The sequence below is a fragment of the Heterocephalus glaber genome, unplaced genomic scaffold (genome assembly GCF_053883595.1).
Source record: "Heterocephalus glaber isolate CG9 unplaced genomic scaffold, H.glaber_assembly_v1.0 deba00000331, whole genome shotgun sequence".
Taxonomy (NCBI): Eukaryota; Metazoa; Chordata; class Mammalia; order Rodentia; family Bathyergidae; genus Heterocephalus; species Heterocephalus glaber.
Window position 1 is genome coordinate 48,533,544 of NW_028258142.1, and position 13,989 is coordinate 48,547,532.

Here is a 13,989-nt window from a genome sequence, read left to right on the forward strand (position 1 = left end):
GTTACAAAGTCCAAGGAAGCGTGGTTACAAAATTACTTTCTTTGCATTGCTAACATCATCATGATTTTGACTTTTTAGAGAAGAAAACTCATAATAAAGGTGAGTCCAATTTCAATTCAAGCTCACATATACCATATAAACTTTGTGAGTCATTGTCAATAAAGAAACAAAATGATCCTCACCCCAACTAAGTATTCCAAAATCTTTTTAGTGACTCTTCATAGTTCCAATCAGTATGATCTTTGAGGCAGGAGATACTGCACTCCCAGGTGTGTGCACCAGATTTGATTTAGACTAAACTTTAGGGAAGTGTATGACCCCATCAGCGGGTGTCTCCAGATTCTATATAAGAGTTGAACAAGGAAATTGATTTCTTTTCCCAAAAGGATATCTAAAGTCTGTTGGACAAAGAATGTGTCATAGTGCAGTGTTCTGTTTACTCTTCTTAAGCTGTCTCATTGCTCAGTTATGAAGAGTGTGAAAGTGTTGTTTCTTCCCTGTAAAAGAAGTAAGGAGTTCCGGAATGCCAGGAAATACAGGCTTCAAGATATATTGTCATACCCCAAAAAACCCACTCACACTATACTATTTCACAGACACTGGTGTGGGTTTGAAATAAACCAGAAATGTCAGAGATATGTAACAAATCAGTTCACAGGTAAAATACACCAACGACAAGTGTCTGAATTTTGTTCTGCAAACACCTGCTTTTCCTAACCTGTTTTCCAGTCAGGCAGTAGTGAATGCAGTTAGTGCCATTAACAAATTATTACTGGGTGTGGTGGTACACATCTGTAATTCCAGCTGCTTGGGAGGCTGAGGAAGAAAGATCCAAAGTTCGAGGCCAGCTTGTATAACCTAAGTGAATGGACAAATGAATGAATGGGCTGAAGGTGTAGCTCCATAGAATGTTTGTTTAGCATGCATGAGACCTGGGTTCAGTGCCCATTACTGCAAAAAAGAAAAATTCTCATGCATTTTTTTTTTGAGACAGGGTCTCACTGTGTAGTTCAGGCTGGCCTTGTTTCTGGGTTGCCTCAGCTGGCCTCAAACTCGAGGCGATCCTCCTGCCTCAGCCTCCCGAGTGCTGAGATTGCGTGCACCACCATACCCCGCTCATGCGTTGTTTTTAACATGTGGCTATGTTAAATCCATTTTTCTTAGATTATTGGTCCCTTACCCTTTGCCCGAGCCCCTCCCAACAGAAGAGACTTGATGGAGAAGAGGGGGAAGGGTAGAGTAGGTGCCTGTTCCTGGAGGCGGGAAACCCAGGTAAACTTTTTCGCAGTCTTCTGAATGCCAAGAAAGTAGTCCCGTTCCATGATGTGTTTGGTTTTAACCAAGAATCGGAGTCAGGCTTGACTTCCTGTTGACCCTCCTCACTCAGAAACCGGACGCTCTCTGCAGTTGTCAGTTCTCTTGGGTGCACTGCATCTTTTTGTTTACTGTTGGATGAAAAGCTACTGTTAGCTTTCTAGCTTTCCGTGCCCAGTGCTGGCATGACAGAGGCAGAGTGCAGTGGGAACCGGGTGTGTGTCTCTCATCCGTCCTCTTAAATGGAGTTGAGCACAGGGTCCCATGAAAGTGTGTGACTACACCCCCAGGCACTCTTTTCAAGTTTATTCCAAAGTAAAAATGATTTTTTGAGTAAGCAGGCTTTTTTCAACCCAGCATCCTTTCTAATCACTGCTTCCATCCTTTCCAACCGCTGCTTCCATCCTTTCCCTTCTAGCCAGTCCCAGAAAAGAGTGACCTGCCTTACTGAGTGGTCTCACCTCTCGTTGTAGCTTTCGCTCTCTAGAACCTGCTGACTAGCCCCCAACCTGTGCCTCAAGCCTCGTTCTCTAAGCTCGCCAGTGTCCTGCTACCTGTCAGCTCCCGTGCCCCTCTTGCAGCCCTTTTCAAGGCTCACTGACCTGCTCCATCTTCACACTGCTGTTCTGCAGTCCTCCCTCCTTTGGCTCCCTTAACTCCATGTGGTCATGGCCCTGCTCTGTGAGCAGTAAGATGTGGTCACTTGTTTTTCTCCTCTTCTGCCCTCCCTGTGGGGGTTCAACCTTCTTTGCTTCTCATATGAGATCTCAATGCCGCCATAACTTCAAGCTCTACCTACTGGCACAAAAATCAAGCTCAGACAGTGTTTGCTAAACTGAACTCCTTCATTTCTCCCAATCCCTGTTCTGAGTTTCTGTTTGCTAAATGCTTTCAGCATTTTTCTCATTACTTAGGCTTCCAGACCCGAGCAAGCATCATTCTGTTTGTTCATGTCCTCAGTGCCTTTTGCATAACCCTTCTTTGTCAAGATTCTTGGTAAAGTTTCCTATGATTTTATTCTTCCCCGCTACCTTGAGTGAATTCATGGGGCTCCCACAAACTCTTGCACACTTTTCTATAATTGCACTTAACAATTTTATCTTAATTACATTTGTGTCCCTCCTTCATAACTAACTCCATGAGTACTCATTCTGACATATTAAACACACGCTCAATGAACATACACTAGGCATTCAACATATATTTGGACAAATAAGTTGTAAAATGCAATCAATTTAGTGTGTAAGAAGAGAAAAAGTGATGGTTGAGTCTTCAGACTCTTGGAGACAGTGAAAGTAGATGGTGGCTCCAGTCCAAGCTCTTTCTACCTGGCTCAGCCACCTTCTGCAGTTTATGTCAACCTCCACTCTTTGTGTTAAATGGCACGTGCGTGCATATGCGCCCTAGGAATATGCCTTACAGAGTCAAGATGAACAGAACTCAGTATTTCTACATTTGGATAAATTAACTTTATATTTAGCTCTAGGTTAGCAGTCTGCTATGTGAATACCAAAGAGAATGTTATCAGCACCAGGGTAGTGGTGCCATATATTTGATAAGAATTAGGTAACTGACATTTTAGAAGAGGGAAGGACTTCTGTGAATGAGCGAGGGTGAACGTGTGACAGCTGCAGAGAAAAGCTTGAGACCAGGGACTGGCTCATGAAGCAAACTTCTGGGTACAGCCGCAAGTCCACCCACCAAGCTGCCAGTTTTGCTCCTTGACCCTGTCTTGGACAGGACTTTGGTGCCAGAAGCTTCGGTAACACCCAGCCTACTCATAGCCAGATGCTGCCTAAAGATGGGCAAAGGTCACCCACAATCTCACAGATGGCAACACCCACCTCAACACAGTGCCAGCCCCGCGCTTAGCGCTGGTGTGCAAGGGTTATACCTGAAAGTGCAAGCACCTCTCCCTCCAGTGGTTGCCACTGAGGTTCTAGTCTGCCAGGCACAAAACAGTCCATTAAATCCTCATTTTGGAATAGCAATGACTCTAGGAGATGCTGACAGTTAAAGCCACATTTCCAAGTTTAAGAGTGCAGTCATTGCCATTGTCACTCTAATACTGTACCAAATTGTGGTGGTGGAGATGCAGTCGACGGTGGCCCATGGGCCAAGTTGGCTGGCTCCTTTTTGTCCCCAAGGTTGTCAGTGAACATGGGTGTCAACAGAAACTAACACCCAGTCCAGGCCATTTGGCAGTATCAATTTCCACAGAAAAATATAAGAGGCATTGTATGGTATATGTTTAACAATAAAAATGTCTTTATGTTGTATTTTTTGGAGAAAAAATTAGTGTGTTGACCTCTGTCTAGCATTCTGTATGACTTACTTGAGCTGGAGGTGAAGGTCCCCAAATTCTGCCATTCTCAGAACAGCGATAGCAGTTCCTGCCAGTTTAGCTCTTAAGCTAATTAAATGTACATGGGGAGTAATTAACCATAGCAGCATTTCAGCCAAGTTCAGTGCAGGCCTCAGTCCTGGTAGCTGCGGCGATGGTCCCAGATGGTATGCCACGCTGAGGCTGGCCAGTAGGAATGGGTGTTTAGGTGGGTTGAGCATAGCAGCTAAAGCAGAGAAAGCGGCCAGAAAGCGCAAGGTGTGTTGAGGTGAGCCTGAGCACACCACTCAGGTCTCATGTTCTCTTGGAGGAGTAGGGGGAGAAACAGCTAGAAGATGGGTTACAGCCAGACTGCGGAGGGGCTTGGGTAGATGGCAGAAGAGGCTGGCCCTCGTCCAGTAATCGTGAGGGCCTGCTGGAGATGGGAAATAACATGATGAAAGCCACATGCTGAGGCTTTTAGAAGGAATGTGCTGAAAATGTAGCACTTAAAAGTGAAATTGAATATGAGAGAAAACTGGAAATAGGGTGATTGGCCATTCAGTCTTGTAAATTGCCTTTTATTATCAGATAAAATTCATTTACAGAATAGCTATTTTCCTCTTAGATGTAAATGTCCCATGTGGAATCAAATCAAGAGCAAAGAAAAATAGAATTATTATTGTTCTAAGGGTGTAAGAGACCCTAAGTAAGATGGCACAATAAACCCTCACTGTTTATAACTTCTGAATCCCAAAATGTATACGTCCCACCAAAGCATATAATTCTTCCTATAAAATGGTGTGAAATACGACTTCGCTGGAACAACCACATCTGCCGCACCAAGTTCAAAGTACCAAAGCCATGTTGAGGTGTTTGTGGGTTGTCTGCCACACTCACCCCGTGAGGGCCCCCTTCCCGCCTCTTGGGAAAACACAAGCCACTTATTTTGTACCTCCACCAGAATGACCCCTGAAATTCTTGTCATAGATGAGATCCCTTTAAAGTTGCCTTTTTTTAAAGTACTGTTTTTCCAAGGTGAGTTTCAAATAAGCCTGCTTTTTTCACTTTGAATTCATAATTACCCACAAACTCCTTTCAGGAACCACGTGGCCACCCCCAAACTGCCTGCGTCTGAAGTTCTGTTTGGATGTTTAACCATAAACACCCCCATTTAGCATAGATGTCTCCTCACCATGTCCTGCCTCCACACATGCTTCTGTTCACTGCCTCCACTGCACACGGTGGGAAACCAATAGGGAGCCCTTTGAGACCACCTGGTTATGAAGGAGGTGGCAGAGAGCTCTAAGTGACATTGGGTGGCTGGGGTTGATTATAAGAAGGGAAAGAGAAGACTTCCTTATTTCCTTAGGTCACCCTCAAATGCAAGTGGCTTCTTTTCTGAGTTACAACATTATGGTCAGCCAATTATCATAAACTAAGTGCATGTTATAGTTGATGCCACAGCACATTACAATTGACATCTCAGGTAAGCAGTCCCTAATGAGGTGTCATATTTAATGACTGATTCCAAACTTTAGAAAATTCTAAATTGAATTCAACATGAACCGTGTTTTCCTCATGCTCCACTCTTGCTTTTTAAATTAAAAAATTAACTGACTTACACTTTCTGTGATTGCTATTACTTTAAGCATTACTGAACCAAGGACTCCTGTGATAAAATCATACCCATCTATCCTAGATTCTATAGATAGTCCCTGAGAAAGAAAAGAAACACAGCCAGCTAATGTATGGGTCTCTAAACCAGAGAGAAGGAAGATGACAGGATGCCCCCAGGAAACCCAGAGGTGAACCCCACCAGACTTTCCGTGTTCTAGTTGGTTCTCATCTTAGGCTTAGGAAGATCCTGAAATGGTGCCAGAGCTGAGCAGTCTTCTCTCATCATCGTAATCTCATTGCCTTCCAAGTTTTCTTTGGAAGGGGAAGCGTGTAGCTACTGGGGAAGCAATGTGCTACTCTTGCTATTGTATTTTAGCTTAAAGAGCTTCTGTGGGTGAAAAACCTTCAGTGATAGGGTGTGGGTCCTGCAGATAGGAGCAGCGATTCCCGGTTCCAGGAAGAAAAGCAGCAGATGTGACTTCAAATAGCTTCCATTTCACTTACCATCAAGATTTGTTCATGGTCACAGGTCTTTCCTTCGTGGCTGGTTTTCTTTGCAAGAGAATCAGGCCTGGGATGCCAATTGGAGGCCTACTGTAGTCACTGTAGGAGGTGGAAGATGCGATGTAATTATTTGCGCCCATTTGGTTTTGTCTTCAGCAAACTCCACACCAAAGCTAATGGGAGCTTGCTGCACTTGTCTTTATGGCCCCACAGCTGCTTGGACAGAAAGGAGTTGAAAGCAAAGGGGAACATTTTGATGAGAATATGGCCTGAAAGCAGGCAGGGTCAGTCCGGATTGGCTGTTTTTACCTCTGAAGTTTAGGGTGGGCTAGCAGAACCGGGTGTAAACTGCCCCCTGCTGCCTGATATGGGGAATTACATGCCAAATGACCACTGCTTTGGTTAAGAATTGTGTTTGTAAATGCCTGCCGGGGCTGGCAAGCAAGCCAGGGGTAAGGACAGACAGACTTGCTGACCACAGACATGACGGGTTACTGATATCCTCTCCAATCTGAGAGTGAGAGGCAGAGGCAGCTCTTATTAAAAGTCTTGCATTTTAGAATTGGAGAGCTGCCTCGCTGCTTCCTCTGCAACCCTGTTGCTCAAAGTGTGGTCCCTGGTCTAGCAGCATGCATTATACCTGGGAGTTCATGACAAATGTAGGTTCTCAGGCCCTGCCCTAGGTCTCCAGTATTAGAATCTGAATTTTAACAAGCTCTTCAGGTGATTCATGTGCACATGTATGTTGGAGGAGCCCCAAACATAACTTTAGAAGGACCATTAAGCCTGGAGAAAGTACCATTCCCAGTTGGAGTCAAACTAAACCCCATTAAAAGAGTGGGTAAATAAAACGTATCAGGAGAGTATAACCCTCTGTCAGCATCCTGATTACCTTCCGTCCTCAGTACGTCTGTTCTGTACACCCTCACACTGCACAAGTTCTTTTGCTTGCCATATTGCACATGACTTGCTATATTTCCAGGCAACTGACACTTGCCAGGCAGTTTCTTTCAATATGTCTGTTCCCAGCAACTATGTGACAGGCGTCTCATCTGATCCCTAGCAGCCTCTCTGTCTACCATCTTTCTTGTTTGCTCCCATCTTCTCCTCCCTTTGCTCACACCCCTGCTGCTATTCTTTAACAGTAGTTGCTTGACCCTGCAGGATGGAGCTGGCCCGCAGGGGCCTTGTCAGTCTGCTGCTAACCTGGAGTGTTCTTTTCTGCGCCAGGTCAGGGAAGAATGCCGGCTCCTGAACGCCCCACCTGTTCCACCCCGAAGCGCAAAGCCTTTGTCCACAAGTCCCTCCATCCCTCCTCGCACAGTCAAGCCAGCGCGGCCACAGACTCGCTCTCCCAGCCCCACCTTGTCCTACTATTCTTCAGGGCTGCACAACATGTAAGTCTTACTGCCAGGCCCTCCGCCACCTCGTCTTCTTATCAGCCAGTTCTCGGGCCCTTGGGAGCATCACCTAGGCAGGGTGGTGGGAAAAGAAATGGCTTTTATCTTTTAAAATCATTTTTGCTGGAAGAACATGGCAGCGCTCCCATTGGGTTTGACCTTGGATGGAAGAGCAAAGTCTTGGGAAAAAAAGATGTCTCGGGGGTCAGTGAGAAATTCAGTGACCCAGGCCCACTGTTCTCACAAGCCGGCATCTAGTTCTTTCCACTTTGACTTTGACATAAGCAGACAGCACCTCCACCAGGACCTTTCCTGGAAGGGCTCCCTCGACTCTGCTCTGCATTTCCGCCCTGTCAGGAACCCCTCTTGGCTGTCACTGGCAGGTAGGCAGGCAGTCATCCCGTCATCCCATCATCCCCTCCTGTCTGGAGCCTTCCTGCGTGCTTCGAGTTCACTTCCTTTGCAGTGTGGTCCATTCCATTGTTAGCAAGGGCCCAGTGTTTGTTTTTTTTAAATCTTTCATATCATCAGGTTAAAATCCATCTCTGTAACTTTCAGCTATTTATGTCCAGAGAAACAAAATAGATCCACCCCACTTCTCTCTTGAAAATGAGAACTTGCTGTGAAGTAAGTCTTGTCTTCTCCACAAGAGCATCATTTGTGTAGGCTGTTCCTGCAGACATTGCTACCTGCTGCCTCCTAACCTGGTCACCCACCTTTGAGCACACTGCAGTGTCACTGTCACTCTTAACAGTACAGCCCCCAGGCTGAATGCACCATACCACATGTGCTCTTGAAGTTGAAAGTTCTCTTTGCAGGATTATTTTTAATTCTCTGGACATCAAGATTCTTATACTAATATAACTTAGTTGTACAGATACAAAGACAAGGATGTGCGTCTTAACTGAAAGCATTGCTTCGAGTCTGAGACTTTTGGGTGGAAATAGAGTCATGAGTGGTGATGTTGTGGTTGTGTCGTTGTCCTGCACGGATGCCAAGCATGTAGTACCTGTTTACCACTCAATCTCAGCGCCTGTTGGTACAAAGCCCAAAGCATGCTTCGAGAATTTTTCTCAATATAAAAATCCAGGCACGTAATAAAAATGATTTACTTATTAGCTTAAAAAATATTTTTCTCTCTACTCTAGCATTTTCAATCATTAGGTACTATCTCCGTAATGACCAATGTATTTTATTATTAAAGATTCTTTATTTAAAAATGATGTTAGCAGGCACTTTATTGAAGTCATGATAAGAAATATATTTTTTCTTCCTAGGTGCACTTTTCTGCTTAAAATTGTGGATAATAAAAGGCTAGGGAATTTGGCTTGGGCTTTTCTTCCCCCTAGTAATTTCCCCTTCTGTGTGTGTGTTTGCTTTTTAAGCAGCGTTACTAAAAGTGACACAAGCCCTTCTGAAAGTGCTCCGGTTTCCTGCTATCCGTGCAACCGAGTGAAAGCCGACTCTGTGGACCTGAAGTCCCCATGCGGAAGTCCTTCCGCGGAAGCTCTGTCCTCCCGGCTCTCGTGGCCTAACCATTATTCGGGAGCATCGGAGACCCAGACCAGGAGTGACTTCCTGCTGGATCCAAGCAGGAGTTACAGTTACCCCAGACAAAAGACACCCGGCACACCAAAGAGAAACTGCCCGGCACCTTTCGATTTTGATGGCTCAGAGCTCCTGAGCGGTGCCCTCACCACAGTCACTGCAGAATCTAGTGGCGGCGCCTCAGGTTGCCCCAAGTCAGCCAGCTACTCGCTGGGGAGCACAGAGAGCGCCCCTGCGGCAAGCGTGACCAAGCAGAGTGTCTCTTGCCCTGCCTTACCGCCCAGGGCCCCAAAGCCAGTGGAACAGGAAGCGGCCGCAGAAACGTCTCCTTTGCCTCTGAGAATTGATGGTGCTGAGGAGGACCCCAAGGCAGGGTCACCAGACCTCTCCGAGGACCAGTATTTTGGTAAGAAGGGCGTGCAGGACATCTTCTCTGTCTCTTACCCTTTCTCCTCTCCGCTCCACCTCCAGCTAGTCCCCAGGTCTTGTGGCGATGGTTCCCCATGGCAGCCACCTGCGGACCTGTCAGGACTCTCTATAGAAGAAGTGTCCAAGTCACTACGGTTCATTGGTTTGTCCGAAGATGTCATATCCTTCTTCGTCACTGAAAAGATTGATGGGAATTTGCTTGTTCAACTAACAGAAGAAATCCTCTCAGAGGATTTCAAATTAAGCAAACTTCAAGTGAAGAAAATAAGGCAATTCATTAATGGCTGGAGGCCCAAAATATAGCCAAATAACCCCAGCTAGCATGGAACAAAACTGATAAATGTGCATGCTAGATGGGGTGGGCTGGGACACGATTTCATGTTTTTGCACTAAAACCTTCTCTGTAAATAGGGATAAGAGAAACTTACTATGCAGATTACATTTTTGAATGAACAGGCTCTTTTGTACATCAATAAAGATGCTGTACAGAACACTTAGAGGTGTGCCTTGTACGTCACTCAACACTCAACAGCTGCTAAAGAACAAAAACAGGCATATGTGGAGAACTCATTCTTACCCCAGTAGGTTTATTTGAGAAGGTGTAATATTTATTACAAAATAGCCAAAGCTGAAAGACATCACAATCTTTAAAAAAAAGAAAAGAAGGGAAGAAAGAAGGCAGGAAAAGAAAAAGATAAAACATTTTTGAGCAATTCTCTTCTTTGGGAGAAGTTCACATTAGATAATTAACTATACTCTGTGCTCTGTCATTTAGATTGCTTAATGCTAATTGTTTTACTCTTGTGCCTGAAAATGTTAATGATATGAAATGACACTTTAATGTTATATCCTTGGTGGGGATCTTTTTATTAAAAGGGGTTTTCCTAAAGTCATTTGTTGATAAAGGATATATGATTTCCTTAGAAGTAATAAAATCATGACCACAATAATTGATCTAACTGCTGCTAGATTTTATTGAGCAAGAAAAAAAATGAAATATACATAAGGGGGCTGTGTGTGTATATTTACACAATACACACTTGTATATTATGTTTTAAACATAATTTTGAATCAGATATTTCAGATAGTATCTTCACTTTCAAGTATCCATTGAGGTTTGGGGACCGTAAACTAAGCTGATTCTCTAAGAAACAGTGGACAGAATGATTCCAAAGATTCTTAGAAACCTGAACTTGGAAGCTCAGTCTTACAAGGATTCATCCCTGAAACACTGGAAGGGACCAGAAAAGCATCTGAACTGAAGACTTCTGTGTGGCTTTCAGCCCATGATAGGGCTGATTTTTGCATATTCATGCCGACATCTGGAGAAATTAGGTTGTCTTGAATGATAGTTCTCAGCTTCCGGGTCTTTTCCTGTAGAGTCTGAGGAGCATGTGTTAGTGTGTGTGAGGCGTTTGTAACGTGCTTCTTGCTTTAAGAGAGCTCCTAAATCAGACGCACTGTTCTTCTCCTGGTGGAAGTGCTCCATTGGCTGGGTGATTCCTAAAACAGCAATCAGAGTACTTGTTAATTTCATAAGCTTTTCTTTCCTCTCTTATAAGGAAATTACATCACTGCTATACTTCTCTTGGGAGAATTCCAGTTCTGTATTGTGAGAATTTTTGCTAAATATGGTTAAATATTCAAAAAATAATGACATCGTTCTATTCTTGACTTCTTGAAGGAATATGAACCTTAGAAAATTCTTAGTTCTCTGAACAAGGCATCCTCCAAACAGCTCCTGAGTCTGTCCTCAGATTCTGAATATGCTGCCTGTGACCAAGATACACACTGTGGCCTCCTGAGTGGAGTAGATCAGCCACAAGGTGTCAGCATGACTTGTAGAATTGCGTTATTTTATGATCTTCTCTTCCTGCTCGTCAAAATAAACAGATTTAAAGACAAGACCCAGCAGTCTGGGTTGGTACCCCTGTGAAATATGTCTTTATTTCTTGGCATTAGAAAGCTGTTTTTAACTCAAGTCATGGTTTAGAGTTGAAGTAAATGGATACCTGTTAGAATTTTCCATCGTAGATCTTTTGAAGAAAAAAGTTTTGATTTTTTCTTTTTTTTGCTCTTAACATGCACCCCATAGTGTAAATACTAATACTCCAGGTAAAAAGAAAGCCTGTAAAATTGTCACCTGGAGGCCTCTTTAGAAGTAACTGACTTATCTGTGAAGAAGTGTCCAGCACTGCCCTCCCACACCCCAATCCCCATGCAATTCCTGTGAGAGAGACTTAACTCCTCAGTGAATTACCCCTTCAGAACTTCTCTTTGAATCAAACAGACAAGGTGCAGTTGAAAAGCTGCACATGTTCAGTGGCAAGCCCTGGCTCCATCAGTTTTGAAGTACCTAGCACTTAGATGTAGTTTTCAACTCAGAAGCAAGGAACTGGGCTGGTTTGGATTTACTGGGAAAGTTGCCGACATAAGCAACTGACTCCTTTTATCTTTTTTTCTGTTGCAGAAACCTTACACAAAAGAGAGTTGTTTTCTTTTTGTTCATGTGTTTGCTTTGGTCTCAGCCTACTTATGCCATGTTTATATTGACTGGTGACCTTGAGACTCCTTGAAGGCAGACTGGCCTTGACTTGTGTGTGCATTGTACATTCACTGAGCACCTTTTGTCAATGGTGCTTGTCTTGACCAAAGATTCAGGCCCTGCCTTCTTAAAACTCACATCATTCATATTTAAATTCACAGTTGCTGACACCGTATATGTGTGGGTAAAAGCGTCATGAGCTCCTCTGGGCAGCTGGATGTATGGAGTTTGAAGTGTACCCCATCTTTAAGGCATCCACAGGTAGAAGCAATGGCAGCCCCATTAAGGGCATAAAACAAACACCCTGAGACCATTAGTACCCAGCATAGGTTGGAGGCTGAAAGTGTCTTTCGCTTTTGCCTAATATTTTCTTTTACTGACTTGGAAAATGTTTAATTTTTATAAGTATCTTCTGGCATTTCTAAAATGCCACCAATAAAGATAATCACCATTCTCAAGCTGAGCACCTGCCTGTGGAGGACTTGACTAGCCAAGGCATCCGTAGCTACAGAGAATCATGTTGAGAAATGCAGCACAAGAGTAAGAAGGAAACAGCCCTTCCTTTCTGGGAACTGCGACTTCTCGGTGGAAAGGAATGTGCAGAACTCCCCACAGACAGCTTTTCTAGCCAACCAGGTCAAGCATGAGTGCATCTTCTTTTCTGGCAGGCTCCCCATAGTCAGAAGAGTGACTGTGGTTCTTGGGGAAAAGGGTCTGTCTGAACAGGACCTTTTCTTGGATCCATAAATTCATGGCTAAAATCATCTTCCTGGCTCCCATCAGAAAAAAAGTACAGCATTAAACCAAGCCAAGCAGCTCGAATGTATAATGCGGACCCAACTCAGAGGGAGAACTCAACACTCACAGATCCATTCCTCCTTCTCATCTTGTAAATGCCTGCAAGTTCTCCCTTCCTTAAGTTGAGCTGCTCGACTTTATGAACTGTGAAATGTACACTTACACTCTCTCAACCCACATACACCATTCAAGTTTATGAAGTTGTAGCAAACTGCCCATTTGGCTAAATTGCAGTGTTTATTCTTGTCTCCTGCAGAAATGCAACAATCTCATGGGAAATATATGACAGTCCATCCCAGCTGACTTCAGACCCCTCACCCACATTCCAGGACAACCTGCACATCCCTGGTCACCTCCCTGAGAAGTTCAGGGCATGGGTGTGAATGGATAGGGAGTCCCTCATCTTCCAAACACTTAGGGTAGCAAGTCGCTGCTCCTCATGCCTAACAAGCATGAAATTAACATTTTAATAACAAACTGGAATACAAACTAGTTCTCCAAAGAACCTAGCAAACTGTTCAAAGGAAATTTTAGTTTCAGCCTACTAGAAAATTTCAGTCTGCATTTGGACACACAGGCTTTCAGAAACATGTCCATTCCATCAACTCCCACTATTTCTCTAGTAATCTAAAGGCTAATACAAGAATAAAAAGCCCAGAGTGCAAATGATGGAAAGTAGGACTTTGATACAATGGAGTTATAATACAGTGGGATTCTTATGGCCACATCATGTTAAATCACATCATTAGTCTTCAAAAAACTTGGTGTTTTAAAATTTGTCTCATTGTGATAGCCAGGGAAAAGGATTAAACATGATTTCAATTAAAATTATATATAAGTGTTTTCTGTAATTCTGCTGCTCTAATTTCTAGGCTATGAGTTTTATAATAGAGCTTATCAGATGGCAAATTTCCTTTGTTTACAATCTCATGTAGTAGGGTTCAGATAATTTCTTAGCTCTAAGCTTTTTCTCCCATTTTCATAACTAAGTTCCATTTAAAATACTGTTTCAGTTAAATCTCAAAATTGAACTCAAGAATTTCGGTAGCTCTCCTTAAATAGAAATGGTGTATTCTTTTCAAAGAATGTTGTAACCATCTTTATAATTTCTCCACTTCGAAAACTTGAGTTGTTAACTACAAATTAACAGTTGTGTTGCTTTCCAGAGAATTATCTAATGTGCCCAATGTGTACCTCAAGATAAACATGGTATGTTATGTCTAAAAAAAAAGTCATTGTCTGTTGATTTAAATGGTTCTGAAATGTCTATAAATAAAGAAATTATCAAAGTTGCTCTTGCAGTTTTTCCTCAATGAGTCAGACTGGAATCGATTTTCTAGGGCCTCTATTCCCCATTCTCAGTAGGCAGTAGGGACCCAGTCTGGAAGGATTCCTAATGCTGCAGGCCCGCTGTGGATTAAGACACTGAAGAGGACAGCTATTGTACATAAGAAGGTGGTAACTAGGTAACCTGGTAAGAGACTCTAGTTATCTGTGCGGTAAGGAGG

At 43.5% G+C, this 13,989-nt stretch overlaps 1 protein-coding gene across 9 annotated transcripts in view; it reads left to right on the top strand.

The window, feature by feature from the left end:
- Garem1 (GRB2 associated regulator of MAPK1 subtype 1) overlaps window positions 1-13,774 on the top strand; it is a 227,351-nt gene extending 213,577 nt beyond the window's left edge. For 8 of the 9 annotated variants that reach the window (XM_004853104.4, XM_087193667.1, XM_087193669.1 and 5 more), the window contains 2 exons: window positions 6,992-7,158; window positions 8,547-13,774. In XM_004853104.4, the coding sequence (XP_004853161.2) occupies window positions 6,992-7,158; window positions 8,547-9,441 (1,062 nt within the window). In that variant the 3' untranslated portion in view covers window positions 9,442-13,774. The remainder of the gene's footprint in view (window positions 1-6,991; window positions 7,159-8,546) is intronic. The other variant, XM_004853105.4, reaches the window with a different exon arrangement.
- The last annotated feature ends 215 nt before the right edge of the window (window positions 13,775-13,989 follow it).